The following is a 23,285-nucleotide window of genomic DNA, read 5'->3' as shown; positions in this document are numbered from 1 at the left end:
CTCATTTGTACTACAAACAGGACTCATTCTACTGTAAGTAGCATACTGCGCACCCCACAGCTGGTCGGGGCAATGGCTAAAAGTGTATTAAGTGTGGCAGGATACAGTGGCTCACACCAGAACACAACTACTTAGTACACAACTACTGTGTACTAAGCACTCTATTCGGCTGTTTATGCACATTATTTTTATAAGGATGGAATTGTTTGACCCTATTTCATAGGTGAGGAAACAAGCTGAGAAATACTATGTAATCCCAGCAATTTGAGAGGCCAAGGTGGTGGATGGCTTGGGCCATGAGTTCAAGACCAGCCTGCAAGACTTGCACCATAGCAAGACCCCCATCTCTACAAAAATTTGAAAAGAAGTCAGGCATGAAGGGTATGTCTGTAATCCCAGCTACTCGGGAGACTGAGGAAGGAGGATTGTTTGAACCCAGGAGGTCAAAATGAGTGAGCCATGACCACACAATTGCACTCCAGCCTGGACAACAGAGTGAGACCTTGTCTCTATAAAACTACAAAGGAAGAAAAGCACTGGGCCCAGCCTTTGAAAGAGGGCTCTGGCTACGACACTCGTAAGCCACATGGCACTGGGCCAGCTCGTAACTCTTGTCATCTCAAATGGCATCAGGTACCAAATAGATGTGCTCTGGTCTCAGGGGGTGCTGCACAGCGAAAGATTAGGACATGAGAAGCATCCTCATCTACTTTTCCCCAGTAGGCCAGGTTTTATACTAGGTAGGAAGAAATTTCACCTGCTTTGCTTCTATTTATATATAAACAGTTGCAGTGAAGACAACAAATTACATTAAACAAGTTCCTTAAAGATTTTCACTACATATTGATGTAATTTGTTGTCTTCACTGCAACTGTTTATATATATTATATATCATTTTTTTCCTGCCCCAACTTCTCATTTTGAACTGTAAATTCCCCTTCGAGCAGCTTTTATTCTGAAACTAAGGGGCTCCCTGTAAGGTTAAAAGCCACACACTTTGATATTATTGATACGGTAACATCTGTCCAACGTCAAGAATTTGGAGTCATGACTGGCCTCTTGATATGAACAAAGATCAGGTTTTGAAAGCAAGAGCCTGACTACTGCCCCAATCTTATGCAATAATGGCATGATCAGCACTAAAGTCTATCTAATTGCCCAAAGGTCCAGTTCCCAACAACCCTGGAGGTGATTTATATTTAAAAAGAGCAGAGATTCTGGGAGCAAAATGAAGACTGGCTGTTAGTTTCCACCTTTTCTTTGTAGAAGATGCCTTTACATTTAGCACCAGGGAGCAGGGGGAGGGACTGGTAAAAGTGGGAAGAGGAAAAGATAATACAGAGAAAGGAATTCACTAACCAAGTTTCTATTCCCTGTTTCAATCTGATGTTCGCCTTCTCTGTTCTTTCAAGGTTATGGGCAAAGACAACACAAATCAGGGAGTAGAAGAGGTTCTGCCTTACCTTCCATGGACAATGGGGCTTTAAAATGGTACCACATTAATAAAAGAACTAAAGTTGCTGCATTATTCTAAGTCTCAGCTCTTCTCATCACTTATGAGGACAATGATATTGTTCAAAATTCATTCAGATGAAAAAGATGTGGCTTATGTGAAACACACGTGCAGCCAACCTTTTCTTTCTACAGAGAAAGAGGGAAGAGATATATTCAAGGAAATCACACACAAAAAAGCAATTCACTTTGGAAATGTACTTTCAACCATCAGAGAAAAAAAGCAAGTATGTTCAATGTTGAACTCTTCCACATCTACTGTGAAAATTAACAGCAACCACTCATTGAACAACTACTGTGTACTAAACACTCTATTCGGCTCTTTATGCATATTGTTTTTATAAGGATGGAATTGTTTGACCCTATTTCACAGGTGAGGAAACAAGCTGAGAAATATTATGTAAACTATCAAGGTTACTTAGCTTGTACACAGGGGCAATGGGGTTCAAATCCAAGCCCAGGGTTCATGTGCATGTCCCCACCCACAAACAATTTGAAGACAAAAAGAATAGCAATATATAATTATTCTCATATAATTAAATATGAGATTTACAAGTACCAGGCTCTGTACTAAGTACAGGGAACACAAAGAAAAGAGTAAGTCTTACCAAACTCTTAACTAAGGGTCAGGCTCCCCCAGTACCAAATTCTTAACACACAATTAATCTTCTCAATGACCTTATGAGATAGAGCCTATTACCCTCTCCCATTTTACAGGTAAGAAAACCAAGGTTCGCAAAGGTGAAGTAATCTGTTCAGGGTCACACAGCAAAGAATTCATGGAACTTGGATACGAACCAGGAAGCCTGATCCAACAGCCTCTTTTATTAACCATTAGGGCTGCAGATCTCAGGAGCTCACAAAATTAAAGACGCAAAGTCAGAAGCCATGGGGAATACTGCATAAACAGGCCTTGGATTTCCATTTACTTAAGAACAGGTTATGATGGTTCTCAATATAGGAAATAACTTGGCAAGGAAACAATGGAAGCAAGAGCAAACCCAAATGACTACATGCAGCTCTGCTGATTGCTCAGATAAAGACTCCATCATCCCATTCGGCTGCTTGCCAGCATCTCGCTTTTCCATATGTGTTTGTTAAACTCTAGAGTGCAATGGGTCCGTGAGGAAATGGACTAGAAATGCCTCCAAATTGCCCAACTGCCCTATGCACAATTTCTAAACATCAAAATGACTTCAGCTCCAAAACACACTTATATTTGGAAAGGCAGCAATTGCTTCCAAAAGAGAGATCTTTTTCTTCATTTTAGAAAAAAAAATGTCAAAGAATGCTGCACCACAGTTGAAGGAATGCATTGGAAAATTTTTTTAAAACTCACTGCCCAAGTTCCACGGTGGAGGAGCAGATCGTTCCAGCACTGAGGCAGCCTGCAAAGGCAGAGCTGCCTGGGCCCTTCACCTGGGTGCAGGGGGCCTCTGGTTTAGCACGTGGAATTAAGGAAGTCCTGACCTACATTCCCAAAGCCTGCAGCGGAGCTTGTTTTGAACCAGATTTTCCCACAAGGACAAAGCAGCTCACAACCCAGAAACCTTTATTTTTAATTTAGGGAGAAAGGCAGTCAACAAATCAAGTCACTGTCATGTGACCACCTGTAGAACCAGGCCAGGCTATAAAAGGAGTTTGCTTCCTTCCAAATAGCTTCTGTCAGACTATTACTGTTATCTCAAAACAGTCGCTTCAAATCAGCCACCACATACACATCCAAGCACCAGGCACCCTTACAGTCATGCCAGAAAAACATATCTCCTCTGACTTCCCTCGCTATAGTCCTATTTATTTTTAACATTCTAACCCTGTATTTAAACAGCCCCTGGTTCATTTGTGACAACATGGATGAACCTGGAGGACATTACACTAAGTGAAATAAGCCAGGCACAGAAAGACAAATACCACATTATCTTGCTTGTATGTGGAATCTACAAAGATTGAACTCCTAGAAACAGAGTAGAATGGTGGTCACCAGGGACTGGGGTGGAGGATTGAGATGTTGGCCAAGGGATACAAATTTCAGTTAGGAGGAATAAGTTCCAGAGATCTATTGTACAACATAGTGATTACAGCAAATAACAATATACAGTATACTTGAAACTCACTTAGAGTAGTTTTTAAATGTTCTCACCAAAAATAATAATAAGCATGTGAGGTAATGTATATGTGAATTAACTCAATTTCACCATTCCACTATATATACATATTTTAAAACTTCATGTTGTACATCATAAATATATGTTGATTTAAAAAATAAAATTTTAAATTATGTGCATATATTTGTAAAAAACAAATAGCCATTAGTTAACTTCATATAGTACATTAGAATCTCTCCCAGGTTCATCTCCCAGCTCCCCAGGCCTGTGTATAGAACAAGATAAGCGGTCACACCGGACCCAAGCAATGCCTTCCTGATGCATACCCCTCCCCTTGGTTTCAGCTGCAAAAGCCAAATCTAGACCAGCTCTTCCTTGAATAACTAAGTCCAGGTTTTATTAGCCTAGATTTCATTAGCCATGGTTCTTCATCTTGGTGGCACAAGAGAAACACCTGAGAAGCTTTCAAAAATCCCAATGTCCAGTTAACTCAAAATCCCTGATCTGGATTCAGATATCAGTGTTTCTGAGAGTTCTCCAGGTGATTTCCCTGTGCAGCTAAAGTTGAGAACCATGGCTCCCACTCCGTCTGTCACCAGCCATGTGACCTCAGACAAGGTTCTTAAGTTCCGAGTGTATCAATCTCTTCCTACGAAGGAGGGATGGCTCCCTGAGCTGATGCAGGCAGAGTGCTTAGCACAGGGCCTGGCACAGTCAATTGATCTTGTCCCTTTTAATATTCACGGTGGGGAAGTAATTCTATGAGTGACTGAATTATGATCATTGGACGAAATCTTCATTTCTGCACCACTCAAGATTTTGTCTTGTCTTGGAAGGAAACATGAAAGAAGCACTGAGAAGAAAAAGGCAGTGGAGGCAATAGCCGCCTTGGGTTCCTCTGACAGCTTTTATCAACAACTCTTTTTCTTTCTGTTTTTTTAAACAGCCTCCCCCAACCCCCACCCATCCTCAGGTGAAAACATTCTCCTGATAGCCTCACACCATCTGGATGCAACTCAACACCAAATGTCTTCCAAATGGGTTTTCTCCATCTGAACGTCTGCGTTCTATTTTATTCTAATTTATTTAGCTTTTATCCAAAAAAGTCAAACAGTTTCTAAACCACTAAACAATAAGAACTTAGAACTCGAATTATATAATCTGCAAATGGCAACATTTGAGCCCTTTGGGACTGAGGCCATCAGTCAAATACCTAACCCAGTGGTTTTCTACCCTGGCTGTAAAGAATCAGCCCTAATTCCAGAGTTGAGCTTAACTGATAAATAAATTAATTATTAAATAGATGCTTAGGGCTCTCCAGTGGATCCCTAAGTCCTAAGCTCTACAGTGGAGCCCCAAGCATCTATTTAATTTAAAAGCTTCCTCAGATAATCCTGATATGTGGCTAGAGCTGAGGACCACCAACCACAAGAACAGAAAAGAAAAACAAATGTTTATCATCTAAGACACCAAGTGTACTTCAAAGACCTCCTACAGTAAACTCAGTTACCTTTGGAGAAAGATACCAAATTCAGGAGGCCTAAAGAAAAAACTAATTTAGGTAGAAATGCTGCCCTGCCTATGCCTTTTCTTTGTTTTTGTGTTTGAGACAGGGTCTCACTCTGTCGCCCAGGCTGGAGTACAGTGGTGAGATCTCGGTTCACCGCAGCCTGGCACTCCCAGGCTCAGGTGATCCTCCCAACCTCAGCCCCTTGAGTAGCTGGAACTACAGGTACATGCTACCACATCCAGCTAATTTCTGTATTTTTAGTAGAGACAGGGATTCACCATGTTGCCCAGGCTGGTCTCGAATTCCCAGTCTCAAGGAATCTGCCCACCCCAGCCTCCCAAAGTGCTGGGATTACAGGTGTGAGCCACTGCACCCAGCCTGCCTACGTCTTTTAACTCAAAAAAAAAGCGTAATAATTAAGAACGTTTCATTCCAGTGAGACGTTCAGTGAGGTATCATTAGACACCTCTTAAAGAAGGTATCTCAGAATATCAGCATCCCCAAAGGGACAGTGAGATCCGCTAAAATAATGACTATTCCCTGGGACTAGATCCATAAATCTTATTTGTTTGAAGAAATATCTGTACAAATGTAAGACTTTAAACTGAATTAGCACTTGTCAACACATATTCAATAGACAAATTAAGGACCCAGTAAAAGACATCACAATCTTGATAGTAAATTTATGTATGCATCTTTCAAGAAGTTGTAAAGCTTAGAACTGAAATCATACTCTGAAAAAAAAAGTAAGTAAATAAGCCTATCTTGCTTATAAACATACATACACACACACACACACACACACACACACACCCCAACACACTTCATGAATTTTCAAGTGAGTCAAGGTGACCACTCCAGGAAAGCTACCACCTTACCTCTGAATTTCTTAGGTGGATTGTTAAGGTCCCCGGTTTCTGGCTGTACAACACAACGATCATCAACCAGGCTGTAAAGAAGACAGATAAATGCTCTGTCAAGTTAAGTGTATGAAAATGAAACTCTTAGCACCATGCAAAAATCAGATATCTCAGGGCTTTTCCTGTGCAACATTTAGACTGCCATATTCTCCTGCCAGGAACTCTTTACACTAGAGGCTTCCTATGCATGGATCTAAATCTAATCTAAAAGCCCAGGGTTCTGTTCTGTGAAGGACACATTAAGCTACTGTTTTCTGTGGCTCCTTTCCCATAACCACGTCCATGGGAGACTTGAGTATAGCATGCAAGGTGGCTGAAGTCGCGAGACAAAGCAAGGGGCCGTTGCATTCAACTAAGGGTAGCTGAGGAGCTGACTTTGTGCCTGGTGAAGATGAGCCAGGCCCTTGCCCTTTGGGAGCTCAAGGCTAGTGCAGGAGCCTTAAGAACAAACTGATAAGGAGAATACAATCTAAGGGCTGTAAGAGAAGGAAGAAAAAAAATAACAGCCAGAAGCGAACTGTGCCTGAGGTCATCTGAGAAGCTGCAGACAGAGGAAGTTCTAATGGAACTACTGGAAGAGTCGAAATAGATGTGGGAGGCTAGAGGGGAGCATTTCCAGGTGGAGAGAACCATGAGTGCACACTCATGAAGACATGAAAGGACTCTGGAGCATCAAAAGCAACTAGTGGGGAAAGTACAAAAAAATTACAAATAAATAAGCCCACATTACATAAAGACTCAGTATTTAAAGTCCTGACTGCTAAGTCTAACTTGCACAATTCTTTTAGAAGAACCACTTAAAAATATATTTTTGAACAGATGAGGGAACTGAGACTCTGAGAAGTTACACAACTTGTCCAAGCTCCTAAAACTGGTACTGATAGAACTGGCTAATCTTCCAAGTGACCACAGAACTTGCACTTGTTCCCAGCTAACATGCTATGGTTTTCCAGGGTTCTTCCATTCATCTGTGCTGTCTCCTCTTATCCCAAATGCAAGGTACCATTAAATATTCAGCCTTTACCCTTACTGTTCTATTCTCCAACATTCCCTTTTATCTCCTAAAGTCCTGCCTGTCTTTCAGGACTCAGATTAAGAGCCCCACTTTCTCCACAAAGCCCCCCAAGCCTTTCCTGCTCCAGACACTCTCTGCCTCTCCTTCTCTGTCCTCACAGCCTCACTGACGGAGACTCCAAAGGTACACCAGGCTACCAGCTCCATGAAGCCTGAGGCTGGCAGCTCAGTATTTATTTGGTAGGTAAATCAAAGTGTCCATGGTACCCCACCAGCAGTTTGCCTCCTTCAGCTTCACAACACAAGACCTCACTGTATCAACAAGAGGCACAGTGTAGCCAATGGCCTGAGTTCTCATGTAGAAATCAAGAGCAGAATATACACATATAAAACCCCCACCCTGAGCTCCTGTAAGTGTAAGTACAGTAATGCCCCCAGAGCTAACATAATGCTTGACAGCGTGGGCTCAGAATCCAACGTAGGGCTAGGTTAAAAAATCATGAAGTTCTCATGGCCAGGTGTGGTGGCTCACGCCTGTAATCCCAGCACTTTGGGAGGCTGAGACGGGCGGATCATGAGGTCAAGAGATCAAGACCATTCTGGCCAACATGGCAAAACCCTGTCTGTACTAGAAATTCAAAAATTAGCTGGGCATGGTGGTGTGCACCTGTAGTTCCAGCTCCATGGGAGGCTGAGGCAGGAGAATCGCTTGAACCCAGGAGGCAGGGGGTGCAGTGAGCCGAGATCACGCCACTGCACTCCAGCCTGGTGACAGAGCAAGACTCCGTCTCAAGAAAAAAATAAATAAATAAATCATCAAGTTCTCAAATGGGGAGGAAGTGGTAAGAGGAGCCCCAGTCGAGCTCAGAAGACAAATGAATTGTAGATGGCACTCTGCCACCTACTAGCGGCATGATCATGACTATGGCATTTTACCCCTACTGATCTCAGTTTTTTCATCTGTAAAATGAAAGTTGGTCTCAGGGATTCTTAATGAGGGGGATGTTCATCAGACTTACTGTTTCCAAATATACTGACACCAGGACTCTGTCAACCCAGCTTACTAAAGCTGTGCTATAGGATGAGGCCCAAGAATCCCCCCACCTTGTTTTTTTAAAGAGACAGGGTTCTTGCTATGATGCCCAGGCTGGTCTTAAAAGCTGGTCTTGAACTCCTGGCCTCAAACGATCCTCCCATCTCAGCCTCCCAAGAAGCTGGGATTACAGGTGTTAGCTATTGCACCAAACTGAACCTTTATTTTTAACAAGCTAAAAAGGCAATTCAGAAGCATGCCACTGAGTAGTGTGCACACATACACACTTGCCCTCCAAGATCCTACTGGAGTTCTAAAGTTCAATCAGTAGATGAAGTCATTTGGAGGTAATCATCATCTATATAAATGGGATGGGGCTGGAGTGCTACACAGTGAGTCCCATAACGACTGGCAGTCACTCATTGTAGTCCACAACAGGTCCTCCATAAATGCTAAAAATATTAAAAACAGGAAGGGTTGTCAAACTTTCTTTCCAATCCCATTTTTACACTGCTATCCTCAAATATGTGCAAGCAACTGAGAAAATAAAGCATTCATCTCAATAAAGTATTAGCAGCCCAAAGTTCAAAAAGAAGCCCTCCTCACTTTAAAAGGGCAGGAGGGACTCATCATTAATTTGTTTGCAATGTTTGAGGAAAACACTTAAAAAGCAATTTATATGACTTTCAAGAAGGGATGCCCTGGAAGAGAAAGAAGGTACTAAGATCTCAGGGGCTCAGGAGGTACCTGGGTGACTGGGAGATCAAGACCCCCAGGGGAAACATGGGCATAGAGTGGGTTGAGGTTTAACCCGGCATCCAGATAGAGGCTGTGCACAGTCAAGGAGGAGGGAGAGCTGTGGGCAGACAAGGAAGCCGGAAAGAGAGAAGCTGGCCTGCAGAGAGCAACTGTTGGCAGCCCTAGCCTTGCAGTCTGGAATTTTCTGAGCTGTGAAATCTTGGGCAAGTGACTTTGCCTCTCTGAAGCTCAAAACTTTTGCCTCCACAAATGGTAATGATGAGAGTGTTCACCATAGACAGTTGTGTGAGAATTAAGGAAGATGTAGGCACAGTATTTAGCATAATGCTTAGCACACAGCAAATACCCACTGGGCTCATTTAGTGCTTTTCATTTATTACTGTTGCTGTCATTGCTGAAAATAAGAAGAGGGTAAAAGAGTCAACCACAGACGATGAAAAGAGGAAGGAGCCAACCATGAAGAAAGGAGGGACAGTCAGGGGCAGGGCAGAAGGAGGCCTCTTTGCCAAAAGTCACAGAAGATAAATGGTTAAGGGTAGGTCCGTAATGGAGAGAGGTCAAAGGTAGAAAGTCACTGGATCTGGTGATCAGGCAGTCATGGATGACTTCTTTTCACTAGATGACATTTGAAACAAAATCTCTCTACAGTGGGAGCACAAGTCTAAATGAGCTATAATTCTGTATCTATAATAATTTGCTCCCTGAGTGTGGAGTAACCTGCATGACAGCCTAGGAATACTCATTCTGCACAAATACCAGAAAACAAGCATGCTTTAAATAATAGCTGTAATTAAAAGGAAGGTCTGGCTGCTGTAAAAATGAGGTTCTTGGAGAAGCTGCTGGTCTTCCTTCCCCCAATTTATTTGAGACCAGCTCTTGCCAAATACAACAATGCCAACCGGGGGCCTCACTACTCCTTTCTACACAAAGACAATATAGACCATTCGTAACTATTTTGGAGTTAACCATCTTGATTCTCCATTCTGCTTCTGTCTGCCTTTGGGACTATTTCACCTCTCATTTCCTCTTCTAGACAATAGGCGTAGGAGGAGAAGGGAGAAGATAATCAAATGAGTACATTATGAAATATATTTATACCCTTAAAAGTTGTATAAAGATTGGGAAAAAAGCACAAAAGAGCAAAAATCTGATTTACAGAACTTTATGCAATTTATAATTTTCAAATGCATACAGCAACGTAAAGTAGGAAATGTCTGCTTCAAAGAAAAAAGACAGGCAGCCCTGGAGGTTTGGTCTTTGCTTATATTATAAAGAAGTCACTATTTGAAAAAGAAGAGCCTTTACAAAACTAAAAAGCACTTCCTTGGGCTCTGTAAATATTCATCCTTACACTTTATTTCATTTAAACTGTACTCCATAGTGGAATAAAGGCACTCCCTTTTATATAGAAAGGAAGAGCAAATTTTAATAAACTCAGAATAGTGTCCTAAATAATGAGGTTTTACTCTTTCAGAAATATACAGAAAATTGTGTTTTTGTATAAGAGGTTAAACTTGGCTAATACAGGATTTGGTGTTTGTGATTTCAACCGCACTTAGAAAGCCAGGTAAAATGGTAATGTTCGTATGTTAGAAAAATCAGTTTTAAGCTGATGTTATGATGTCTTAAACAAATCCTGCCACACAAGAAATTGCATGCTCTTACCCCAAGGTGCTAATAAATCCATTTGTCGATCCCTCCGCGTACAGAGAACAAATGTCTCCAATATGCAGGAAGCTAGACATTTTGTCAGACATGTCTTTCTTGAAAATCCTAGACAAAGTAAAATATGCAACATTGTTAGAAGAAAAGAAATGCTCAGAGGGGGAAAAAGTCACTAAGAGTTGGCTTAGCTCAATTTTCCAAAGCGCCTTACTTAAAAGCCAAATTTAAATAAGAGTTTGACAGGCAGGCAATTCAATGAGCCAAGTAAGGACATATGCAACAGCATTTTTTCCCCGTATATTATTTAATTTCAGGATATTCCAACCACAGTAACATTTGTTTCTAACAAAACCATGCCTGAATCAGATTCTACAAGTTGAGGACCCTTGATAATAAAAACTGCAGTGAGTAGAAAGCCTGCAGGGAACTCAGCCAAGAACCTTGCAGTGATTAGGGAGTTACTTGGGAAGTCTGACTTATGAAACATTAACATATTCAATTTGCCTCAGGGAATGTTAAGTCAGAAGGAAACACCTGGTATAAAAACTTGCTTCTGGCAAGGCCACAGTGCCTGGGCTAAGGTACCAAAGCAACAAAATGACATTAATAAAAGGAAACCTGGTAATAAATACCACAAATTTCCAGCAGCCTTTTAGGCCTTTTAAGAATTCCACAACTGTATGCACTTCACCCAAATGCTACTTAAATGTCTTTCCTTCTCATCCTTCACCAAGAAACACTTCCAGAGGACGAAAACCCTTTAGACAGAACCTGGCCCAGATCCTTCAGTATTTGGGTAAAAATAATAAGGTTCCCTGCCCAGGAACACACAGCTATTTAGAGGCAGTCTTACAAAAAGCTCTTAAGTCTCAGGAAATCTCTACATAGCCCAGAAACCATTAAACACACAAACACATATAAATATCAACAAAAATATTGATGTGACTCCTAGAAACAGCTTTCATCAGGGCCATAAATATTGAGGAGTGGGAACCAATTGTAAAAAGCTAAACTGACATTTAAAAAATAAACTCAGTTATGTGAGAAGATTGGGTGCTGGTGTGGACTGCAGCTAATCACCCCGTGTTTCCTCAGGCACCTGGTGTGGAGATGCCCAGGGCAACCCAGGTTTTCCCAAAACCCCTCCTCCAAACCCAGACCCCTTTACCCATCAATTTACTCAACTTCCCCTTCCAGAAGCCATTTACCCCACACAGTCACAAGAGTTGTAATGGTGTGGAACAGTATTATGTCTCCTTCAATTGCTTTCTGGGTGCCAAGTTTTCTTTCGGGAAGAATTATGCAGCAATGATCAGCATGACACTTCAGGAAGCAACCTCCTACCTTAGCAGCAATGTCAGCTATTGAAAGCAAACTCATGTAAAAGAACCTGCTTGTGAGAAGCTGCAGGGAGAAGCTAATTTGTCATCCCCATCCCTCCCCTCCAACAACCCAGACATTGCAGGGGAGATAAAGAGCATTTCATTAAACATGAACTTATTTACAGAGGGAGACAGCAACTGAGAACACAGAACAAACTCTCAAACGAAAGAGCCAGTATCCCTAGACCTGGAGGGAAGACACACAAATAATGTGCAGAAGGACAGTTTGCCAAGTACCACTCTCTGGAATCACGTCAGTCACTGTTTAATTCTTCATAACTACATATTTTATACCTAAAGGCAAACCAATGTTTTAAACAGCATCCAGAAAGGTGGCACAAATGGAAAACATCAAGGGAGATTAATATTCCCCTCTGTGCTTATATTGTAAAACTTCATCTTAAAAGGTCAGGAAGTCAGCACACTTCTAAGACCAATTATTAGAAGATAATTTGTTTGAAATTTGAGCCAGACCAAATTTGTGTCTGTACACCCTGGCCTCCCGAAAGGACACCAGAGAATTTCCAAATGCAGGAGAACAGGTATGTGCTCCGGCAAGAGGGCTAGGGCCTTGTCCAGTGTGACTAAGGCTCTCCTTTCAGAATCACCCTTCAGATAAGCATTCAGCCCCAGTAGAGACTAGGCCAGAAAATGCCTGCTGTCTTGTGAACTATCACCACCACCTGGATACCCTGCCGAAAGATTCCAGGCCCTTAATGGGAAGAAGCAGACACTTCAGTGTCCTCGAGTGACAAAGCATGATGTATCCCATGTTGCTTGCAGCTGATCATTGCAATAGATGTCTGGACACTGCATGCCTACAGCACAGTTCTGCATTATTTTCTTTTCTGATAATAATAGCTGGCATTTATCAAGGCTTTCTCATGCCCACCATAGTGCTGAGTGTTTTACAAATGTTCTCTTAGTGAATCCTCATGACCACAGCAGGAGGTAGGCACCTACCATTATTGCCATTTTGTTGTTGAAGACACTGAGGTGTAATACAGAGAGGTAAGATGCCCACGTCACATATAATTAGCAAGCAGGAGGACCAGGGTTGTTATAACCCAGGTCTATCTGACATTTTCTTTTTAGATGGAGTCTTGTTGTGTTGCCCAGGCTGGAGTGCAGTGGTGCGATCTCAGCTCACTGCAGCCTCTACCTCCCAGGTTCAAGCGATTCTCCTGCCTCAGCCTCCTGAGTAGCTGGGATTACAGGCACTCACCACGAAGCCTGGCTAAATTTTGGTATTTTTTGTAGTGATGGGGTTTTGCCATGTTGGCCAGGTTGGTCTTGAACTCCTGGCTTCAAGTGATCTGCCCACCTCAGCCTCCCAAAGTGCTGGGATGACAGCCATGAGCCACCGCACCCGACCTAGGTCTATCTGACTCTTCAGTGGAGGTTGTTTATCAACAGTGATCCTGGGAACACAGGTTAAAATGTTAAATGTTCTTATACTCCAGATGATTACAGAGAACCAAGTTTCTTCTTATGCACAATTCTGTTTTCTAATTTTTCTACCATGGCTCTGTAACACTTTCAGAAGTCAGAAAAAAAAATAAGCATCTTCTAACCAAGATACTTATTAAGTGGCCAAGATAACTGAACAAGTAACCTTTAGCTACATTTTACATTTCCCCCTGAAATCACAGGCCAGTCCACCCACCACAGCTAATGATCCTCTGGGCAATCCGCCAGGGGTACTAATTAAAAACAACCAAAAAGTTGGGGAGGACAGATCCTTCCCCAGGGGTCTCATGTGATAATTCCCCTCACAAAGGACTGGGCAGAAAGCTTGCTGGTCTAGCTAGAAACCTCTGGAGATCTCCTCTGGCCTCCCCTTAGTGAAGTGGAGGAAGGAGATGAGGGGAGGAGGATAGGTTTTAGTGCAATTATCAGCGATGTCCTGGAAGGAAAAACAAAGGTTGGGAAAGTCAACAGAATAGGCCTCTGTGGCCTGGAGGGGTGCAGGTGGAAAGTCAGCCCCAGAAGCGATGGGCCTAGGAGCAATCTTCTGGAAGACTTCCTGTTGTTCAGAGCTGGGTGGGAGAGCCCGCCTTTTTATCTGATCATGGACCATTTGTGCCTGTGAACTTCTAGCAGCTGCACTCAGGGCTCCTGTGTCACTCACACCATGACAAGGACCACCTCAGAGAAAACAGAGCTGGCGCCAACCTGCCAGGAGCTGTGGAACTTCAAACGCTTATGGACACCCGGGACTCTGCTGACAAGCCATGCCTGACATACACAAGGGCAGGCTTAGGCACTCAGCTCCTGCGCTCCACCCTGGCTCTCTGTCCCTCAGTTCTTCTTCTTCTTCTTATTATTATTATTATTTAGCTTATTATTAGGAGCCCATAGCCACCTCTCTGCTTTCATTTCCTCCTCTGTTAAATGGGCATAATACTCACTTCAAGAGGCTGTGGTGAGGAATGGATGAAATAATGCTTGACAAGCACCTGGTACAGTGGCTGACATACTTGAAATTGCTCTATGCTCGTTATTTTTATTTTTCTTCCATGAAAGACAAAGTAGAATTCTGAAAGACTCCAGGGCATCAAAATTTAAACTCAGTAAAGGATCCCCTGTTTAAAAAGCCATATGTGTATCATAACAAATGAACTCCTATATGAACCATGAGGACAGATTTTACTTCAGGGAAGATCATTTATCCTTCCTAATTCTCCTGATGAAAAAAGGTGAACAATAGCGAATTACACTCAACTCCCAGCCACAGAGCATTCTAGCCTTTCAAAAAACACAGAATCATGGAATAAAAGTTGGAAGGAACCCTATAAAGCATGTAATTCCACCTCCTGCCCAATAATGGAATCTCCCCATCATGCTGGCTATGGATGGTCTCACTGGGCAATAGAGCCTACTCTATGTTCAAACAGCCTTGTTCAAACGATTACTCCTAAACTACGCACAGTGGCTCATGCCTGTCATCACATTTTAAACAGCCAAGGCAGGAGGATGGCTTGAAGCAAGGCATTTGAGACCAGCCAGACCCCATCTCTACAAAAAATAAAAATAAAAATACATTAGCAGGGCATGGTGGCACACATCTGTAATCCCAACTACTTGGGAGGATCACTCGGGCCCAGGAGCTCCAGGCTGCAGTGAGCTGTGATCGTACCACTGCACTCCAGCCTGGGCAACAGAACAAGACCCTGCCTGTGAAAACAATAAAGCAATTACTCCTGTCCCCTCCCTTAGCCCCACAAAGGACAGCTGCCTGCCAGAACTTTTGCTATTCATCTGTCCTCTGACGCATCTAAGACCTCTGCATACGTGAATACTATCTAGATTTTTTCTCCTTAAGGCTTTGCTTCTTTTCACAAAGCATCACCATCCTCCCCGCAATTCCTGATGCAGCATGACGTGAAGAGCACCTCTCAGCCCATAGCAGGCAGGAACTGAGGCTCCAGAGTCAAAGTGCCCAGGTTCAAACCCCAGCTCTGCCACTTACTCACTGAACTTCAGGCAAGTTCCAGAACTTCCCTAAGCCTCGCTTTTCCCAGCTGTAAAATGGGGAAAATAAGAGCACCTACCTCAGCAAGCTGACATGAGGTTCAGCAAGATGGTGTTTACAAAACACTCAGCAAAGCATCGGCCATGAAGTAGGTGTGCCATCAATATATGCTATTCCTATTAGACCGCCACCGCCACCCACCACCCATTCTGATGGGTGGAAGCACCTGTTAAACCAGGGTTCTTCCAAGGTGGCTTTGGCCAAGGCAAAGAAAGGTAGATCACTGCCTCTGGGAGATACTCTTGCAGAGGGGCTGTGGCAGCTTTGTTGAGCCTCACACCACCCTCTGGCTGAGTTTCCCTTTGCCCTGTATTGAAACTGCTCCCAGAGCTGTGCATAAAAAAAGGGGGGGGGGGGGCAGGGAGGATTTGATTCTATTCCCAAGAAAGGTGCAAATAAAGAAAAACACAAATGCAGAGAGATCTCTTTGGGGAAGAGAAGCCAGAGCTGCTCTTCAGAATCTGTATTGCTCTCTGCCTTCTCTATACCTTTCCTGGTCTTCTCGTCCACTCTGCTGGCTCCAGTCACTGTTACATGACGAGGATTCCCAAATCTGTCTTTCATGACCCACAGCTACTAGAGTTTTGCTCCTGGTGGCTCACAGCATCTCAATGTACCAAAAACAATTTACCTGCCTGCCCAATCTGTTCCTCCTTCATAGCCATTTCTCAGTGACCACCAGCAAAGCCTGGTGGTTCCTCCAGTCTTCCCTGTCTCATGTTCCCTGCCACAGGGCCTTTGCCTGTGTTGTTTTCTCAAGCCCACAACACTCTCATCCCTACCCCACCCTTTGCTCTAATTATAGCCAAGTCACCCTCCAGCTCTAAATTCAACCAGAAAATTTTCCCCATCCCCTCAGATGAAGTTAAATTCTACTCTTATAAACTCTGCACCATGGATCTCTCCTTCCCAGCCTTCATCTCAGTTACAAGTTCCCATTTATTTGTGCAATTCCTGTCTGACACCCTACAAGGCACAAGTTGTATTCTAGAGGTCTGTGTGTGATGTGTTTTATATACAACTGTATTCCAAACACCAATGCCTAGCACATAGTAGGTATTCAGTAAATATCTGTTGAATAAATGAATGAAAAAGTCTAATCCAGCATCAATTTTTGCTGACTTTAAGCTTTACTGTCTCTCTTGAATCTTCTAGCTCCCCCTGCCCCTGCTAACCTGAGTCTCAGCCAGTATCATTTCTCAACTGGACTCCCCAAGGCCTTCCTACTCATTTCTCTGAGTCTGTCTTTCTTCCTCAATCTATTCTGCATACAACATCCAGAATGATATTTTAGAAACATAAATCAGACCATATCATTTCCCCGCCTAAAACCTTCCAACATCTCTTTGGAGCTCTTCATGATCTAGCCCTGCCTACCTTTCCCCCTGCTCTCCATACTCCAGACATAATGATTTTTCTCCAGGCCCCCCATCATGCTCTGTTCCCCGGGCCTTTGCACATGCTGTCTCTGCAGCCTGAGGTATCTCCCTCCCTCCCCCACCACCACTTGTGGCTAACTGCCACTCACCTTCACAGTGCCAGTTTGATGTCTCCACCTCTGGGAAACCCTCTCTGACCTCCCAAAACTGGGTTATATGTTTCCAATATACTCTTCTATATAGCAACCTGGGTCTACTACCACTGTCCTAACATTGTTTATTCACTTGTTTGTCTTCTCCACTAGACTGCAAACTCATGAGGGCAAGAACCTTAGTTGTCTTCTTCCCTGTTGCCTCCTAGTACCTGGTAGTACCTGGGATACAGCAAGCAGTCAAATATGGGTTCAGTGTCATTTTAGTGCCATCTTATCTGCTGCCTAGAAGAGTTTATACTGGTTTTGTTTTAGAGTCATGGTGTCACTCTGTCACCCAGGCTGGAATGTAGTGGTGCAATCATAGCTCACTGTAGCCTTGACCTCCCAGGCTCAGGTGATCCTCCCACCTCAGCCTCCTGAGTAGCTAGGACTACTGGTGCATACCACCACGTCTGACTAAGTTTTTCATTCTTATTTTTGTAGAGACAAGGTCTCACTGTGGTGCCCAGGTTGGTCTTGAACTCTGGCCTCAAGTAATCCTCCTGCTTCCGCCTCTCAAAGTGCTGAAATTACAGGCATGAGCCACCACACCTGGTTTGTTTTTTAGGTGACTGTTTTCCAAAACAAATTAAAGCAAATTTACAGTGTTGGATCAAGAAGAACAGAAGCCTACCTGGCCCTTTTCAATAGATTTCTATGAGAAATTTGGAAGCAAGAAACAAAATATCTAACTTTTATCCCTGGGAAGATACTGTAACTTTTATCCCCATTGACCATCCCCTCCACATGTCCAAAATGGCTTGGAGTACTGACAAGAGTGTACACTTGGGAACAGACTCAGAACATGTGAGTCTGAATTCTAACCTCATAAATTATCAGCTGTGTGTCCTTAAGCAACTTCCACAACTTCTCTGAACCTCAGCTCTCTTATCTGTAAAAAAGGGGGCAACCTTTCATATTTCTCAGGGTCATTGTAAGGAGTAAACCAAATAATTCACATAAAGTGGTCAACACAATACTTGGCCCTTTATGCTCATTTTCTGTATGTCTGAATGAGTCTGAAATGAAAACATTCGTTTTTGTTCCTTCATAGTCTTCATTCACCTCTGTCGTATGATTCTTGTACTTGATGAATGTTGCTTATCTGGTCAATACTGTAGGAAATACATCTGGAGAAACAAGGATCCCAGAAATGTTTTAATCCTCTGTAAGCCCACGAGGTGGCTGATACTTGGACAGCATCTCCAAAGTACTGTTGTTTTTCAGTACCCAAACTCACAATACCCAAGCTGGCCAGACCTCAACTCAACTCCCCCGCCTTCTAACATCAATCTAGGTCCCCTGCTGGCAGTGGGGGTGGTAGAAACCTCTTCAAAGGGATAGTAATTCAATATTTAGAACCTCTTCCACTTTGGTGTTAAAACAGGCCAAAGCACAGCCTCACTAAAAAAGAAATATGTTCATTTAATTTTAAGCAGCAGCTCAAGATAGGTTTGGAATTTTTTTTTTTTTTCTAAAAGCTTTTAGTGTGATAGAAAACTCACTCACTTGACTGTGGCAGAAAACTCATTTATTGAAATTTTTCCATCTATTATTTCTCCTGCACACACTTAACTAATTGCATTACATTCATTAAAAAAAAAAAAAAAAAAAAAAAAAAAAACTCGATTTTCGCCTACACAGAATTCTGAATTTAAAAGTTAACAACTCCCGAAACTGAGGCTACATTAACCAAGAAGTTACCTAAGGGATCACTTAATCCTCAAGGGTGGACAGGCTTGAGAGGAAATGAGAAACTGACTCTACACTAGTTAAGGGACACCAAAACCACAGACCTGCCGGTTTTTACCAAGACACAAAGGCAAGCCTCCTATGTTTAATTAAGATGAAGTCGCCTGGCTACTGGGGCGGAACAGTCTGACTTTCAGTAATAGGGAGGCAGGGCAGTCCCGCTGACAGTCTGACCTTAAATGAGACCATTCTAAGCATGAGAATCAGGTACTTCGGATCCCCTGCCATGCCTGCACCCCCTCACCTCCTTCCCACAGTGCACCTTTAATTTCCTGATGACCAAGCTCCTCTGTATTTTACCACACAATTACCTTAACAGTGAAAATCTTAAATATCACTGACCCAAGACACATGAAAAATACTCCCCCAGAGACCTGAATTTGTAATCATTTAACCTCCTTAAACAGCGAAGCTGGCTAGCACAGAATATAGCTCATCTATTATTAAAAGCTTCTACCCTGGTTCCTTAAACACCAGTTATGACAGAACCTAAGAGCAATAGGCATCAATCTAATTTCTATTGTAGGACACAACTTCATCTGAGGCCAAAAGCTACAAAAAGAACCAACTAAGGGTTGGAGACTAACAGTTATAAAGGAAGTTACACTTGAAGCTGCTATTCTCAGACACAGAGAGGAACCTAAGCTTTATAATTTTTTAATGACCCATCCCACTGCAGAGCTTCTGGACTGCTTGGTATAATCTTGCTCCTAAGAAAAAGATGAACGTAAGACAAGTACCACTAGCTTCCACATTCTCAGCTTTCCTTTGCATTTCAGAAGGAGCTTTAACTAGGAAGCAAAACAACTATTTTGCTTTGTTACAAAAACAACTGAAAAGTATCCCCGTGCCCTTATTTCTGAACAGGAAGATCTGATACAATACCCAGACTTAGAGATGGTCAGTTGCACTCTGTCACTTAAGCCTTCAATTTATCCCTCTCTCTAATGTTCCATGCCCCACATTTCAAATTACCTATGTACTCTAGGAGCTGGTGGCCCTCAATGGTGTCCCAAGGGTCAGGGAAACTTCAAGGTCAAAACTATTTTCACAATAACATCGAGGCATTATTTTCATTTTCACTCAGTCTCTCACACATGTACAGTGAAGTTTTCCAGAGGCTGCAAGGCACGTGATGTAACAACAGACTGAAGACAGAAACAGATACAAGATCTGTGAATCCAACTATGTTCTATGAAGCCAGATCTCAAAGTGATTCGCAAAAAAAAAAAAAAAAAAGCTACTCTTCTCACAAAAGTTTTGTTTGGGAAAATACTCTTATTGTTCATTAAAAATATGTCAATAGGTTAATGTGTAATGGGTTTTTAAAAATATTTTTTCAGTGTTCATTTTCTCAGTGTTAATTTCTAACATGGTAAATACAGACAGATGTAACTCACATCAATAGAAGTTCTTTAGGGTCCTGAATTGTTTTTAGGCATGTAAAGAGCTCCTGAGAGCCAGAAGTTTGAAAACTGTTGCCATAAACTTTTCTTTAAGAGTTGCCCTGGCATCGACTGTATGCTTAGGACTCTCACTGTATAAGTTTGGAAACTTTATATATTAACAGGACGAAAATGTAAAATATACAACTGAACAGCCAGGGCTCTAGAAAGTGAACTGCTCGATTTGAAACTTAACTCTTCCTTCTTATAGAACATATGTATTGATACCTACTATACGCCACCACTACACTAGGTACTGGGGATACAGATCAAAGCAAGACACGCAAGGTCCCTGCTCCCGTGATACCTATGTTCTAGTGAGGGCAGACAGACAGGAAACAGATGAAACAAGCAAGACAAATCAGATAGTGACGAGCACATGCAAACAATTAAAACTGGGTGATATGATTAAGTGACAATGCAATTTTGGCTGGTCAGAAAAAACGAGATGAGACGTTTAAGCGAAGACCTGAAAGTCAAGACAGAGGCAGTCATGCAAAAAAAAAAAAAAAAAAAAAAAAAAAAAAAAAAATCAAGCGGAAGAGCATTTTAGGTAGAGCAAACAGCTAGTACAAAGGCTGTAAAGCAAAAAGAGCTTAGCAAATTCCAGAAACAGAAAGCTAGCCCAATGTCTGCAGCATTAATGGGGAAAGGAAGAAAGTACAGGTTAAAGGCAGGGTAAATAAGACAGACCCAGTAGGACTTCACAAGCCAGGGTCAAAAGTTGGCCTTCTATTCTAAATGTAATGGGAATTTTGTAACCTCGATCAAGTTACTTCCCTTATCTGGCCCTCAATTTATTCATCTGCAGAATGGGGATAATGAGCGCTTATCTCATAGTTATGTTGACAATTAATTGTGAAAAAGAAAATAGAAACGGGGACACAGAAAGCATTCCTATTTGCTGTCATCATAATTCTACTTTCTTTTTTTTTTTTTTTTTTGAGACGGAGTCTGGCTCTGTCTCCCAGGCTGGAGTGCAGTGGCCAGATCTCACCTCACTGCAAGCTCCGCCTCCCGGGTTTACACCATTCTCCTGCCTCAGCCTCCCAAGTATCTGGGACTACAGGCGTCCGCCACCTTGCCCGGCTAGTTTTTTGTATTTTTAGTAGAGACGGGGTTTCACCGTGTTAGCCAGGATGGTCTCGATCTCCTGACCTCGTGATCCGCCCGTCTCGGCCTCCCAAAGTGCTGGGATTACAGGCTTGAGCCACCATGCCCGGCCTGCTGTCATAATTCTACTTTCTAATCTGTTCTATTTTCTATTCTCATAAACTACTCTCTCTAAACTTCTTAGGCTTATAATCAGCAGAGGATCAGCTCTGCCAAAACAGCAAAGTTCAAATGACAAGTGAATATACAAAAGGGACACATGAGATGCACTGACCTGGACATGTCAATGCCAACTCCAACAGAATGTTTTCCCCACTATTCGTAATAAAACCAGAACCAGCAAAGCACAGCCAGGTGAGGAGTGAATGCCAGCATCTCACTCACACAGCACCCTTTGCGTCTATCTCCAGTTGCCAAGCTTTGCCACCTGGCCCCAAAGCACCTGCATTTGGACAGTCATTCTTCTGCTAAAAAATGTAGCCAACAACAAATCCATCAGCCTTCCCCGTTCTTTCTTGGCATATCCACACTACCTCCACCTCCTAAAAGACAAAAGCCCCTTGCCAAAGTCCTTTGGCGCTGGTTTTCTTGCTGCTTGCTTTAAAAATAATAAAAATCAAAGAGCTTCCTCAAGGCCGGGCACAGTGACTCACACCTGTCACCCCAACACTTTGGGAGGCTGAGGTGGGTGGATCACTTGAGGTCAGGAGTTCGAGACCAGCCTGGCCAACATAGCGAAACCCCATATATTTGGCTAAATATACAAAAATTAGCCAGGCATGGTGGCTTGTGCCTGTAGTCCCAGCTACTTGAGAGGCCAAGGCAGGAGAATTGCTTGAACCTGGGAGGTGGAGATTGCAGTGGGCTGAGATCATGCCACTATACTCCAGCCTGGGCGACAGAGGAAAACTCCTTCTCAAAGAAAAAGAAAAAAAAAAAGCTTCCTTTAAAGTTAGGCGCAAAGAGAGGGGCTTACACACAGGGCTTTTGCTCAAAGCACCTGGTGAGCCAAAAGGCCTTAAGGCGGTTGGCCTCTCAGAACCATAGATAAGGATGAAGACAAAAAGGCACCGTTTCACTTTTTAGGTCAAGCAGTACCCAGCAGGGCAGGTTAACGATGGGCTGAGCCCGGCAAACCATGAGGTCTTTCACAGGAAAAAAAGGAGTATGCCCAGGAAAAGGAAGAGCTGCTGGCATTTGATCAATCTCCTGGCAAGAGGCCAAGGAAACTCCCTCCAGAGTGAGCACAAGTCTCCCTGCGATGTCCTCACCCAGGTACATATATGGTAATATAGCTGTAAATACGGGGTAGAGAAAACCTAACACATTTACGGTTAACTTGTTCAAGAGGGAGAAAAAGGCTCCCTTTACAACAGTCTCTGCTTCTGTTCCTGGGCACTCTCAGGGTTAATTTTGGACTTCCTTTGAGCAAAGATGCTTGACGATATCATCTTTATTGTGAAATGAGGATGAACAGCACATTTTTGACTTGGACACAATGCCACCCTCCTCCCCACACGTTTTCACACAGCTCCCCCTCCTTGCCTTCTTGTCCCACTAGCTGCTAATCAGATCGTCCTCAGAAATGCAGCGTGTCCCCATCATCAGATAATTTATTCTCTTGCAAAAAGCACTTCTCTGGGAGCACAGAAAATCGTATTCTGCTTTCGTTTTCAGGCAGTCCCAAAGGAAGTCACCAACTCAGAAGTTTCAACTTTAAGCAAGGCCCTTCATGACATCCCAGAAATAGCAGCTGTAAATCTGAAGTTTGGAGGACTGATTCTCTAGTATAATACAATGTTGCTCATTCTCCATTCCCCCTGCCACACACACATACACACACAAAAATTAACCTACTCGCTTTTTCAGACATGTCTGCTAAATAACCTTTTCCCCAACCAGGTATAGTATCTACAGTTATTTCTCAAAAAAGATGCCTGCTCTGACATTCAGTCTCACGGCTTCTA

General features: G+C 42.8%; 1 protein-coding gene across 4 annotated transcripts in view; it reads right to left on the bottom strand.

Annotated features, from left to right (window-relative positions):
* Window positions 1–23,285, bottom strand: part of ITPR1 (inositol 1,4,5-trisphosphate receptor type 1) — a 353,524-nt gene that overhangs the window by 319,086 nt on the left and 11,153 nt on the right. For all 4 annotated transcript variants that reach the window (XM_010365717.2, XM_030921814.1, XM_030921842.1 and 1 more), the window contains exons 3-4: window positions 10,519–10,626; window positions 6,006–6,076 (exon numbers count right to left, since the gene is read on the bottom strand). In XM_010365717.2, coding sequence (XP_010364019.1) covers window positions 6,006–6,076; window positions 10,519–10,610 — 163 coding nt within the window. In that variant the 5' untranslated portion in view covers window positions 10,611–10,626. The remainder of the gene's footprint in view (window positions 1–6,005; window positions 6,077–10,518; window positions 10,627–23,285) is intronic.

This window comes from Rhinopithecus roxellana, chromosome 1 (genome assembly GCF_007565055.1).
Source record: "Rhinopithecus roxellana isolate Shanxi Qingling chromosome 1, ASM756505v1, whole genome shotgun sequence".
Taxonomy (NCBI): domain Eukaryota; kingdom Metazoa; phylum Chordata; class Mammalia; order Primates; family Cercopithecidae; genus Rhinopithecus; species Rhinopithecus roxellana.
Note: the sequence above shows the minus strand (reverse complement) of the source record. Positions and strands in the feature narration are given on the sequence as shown.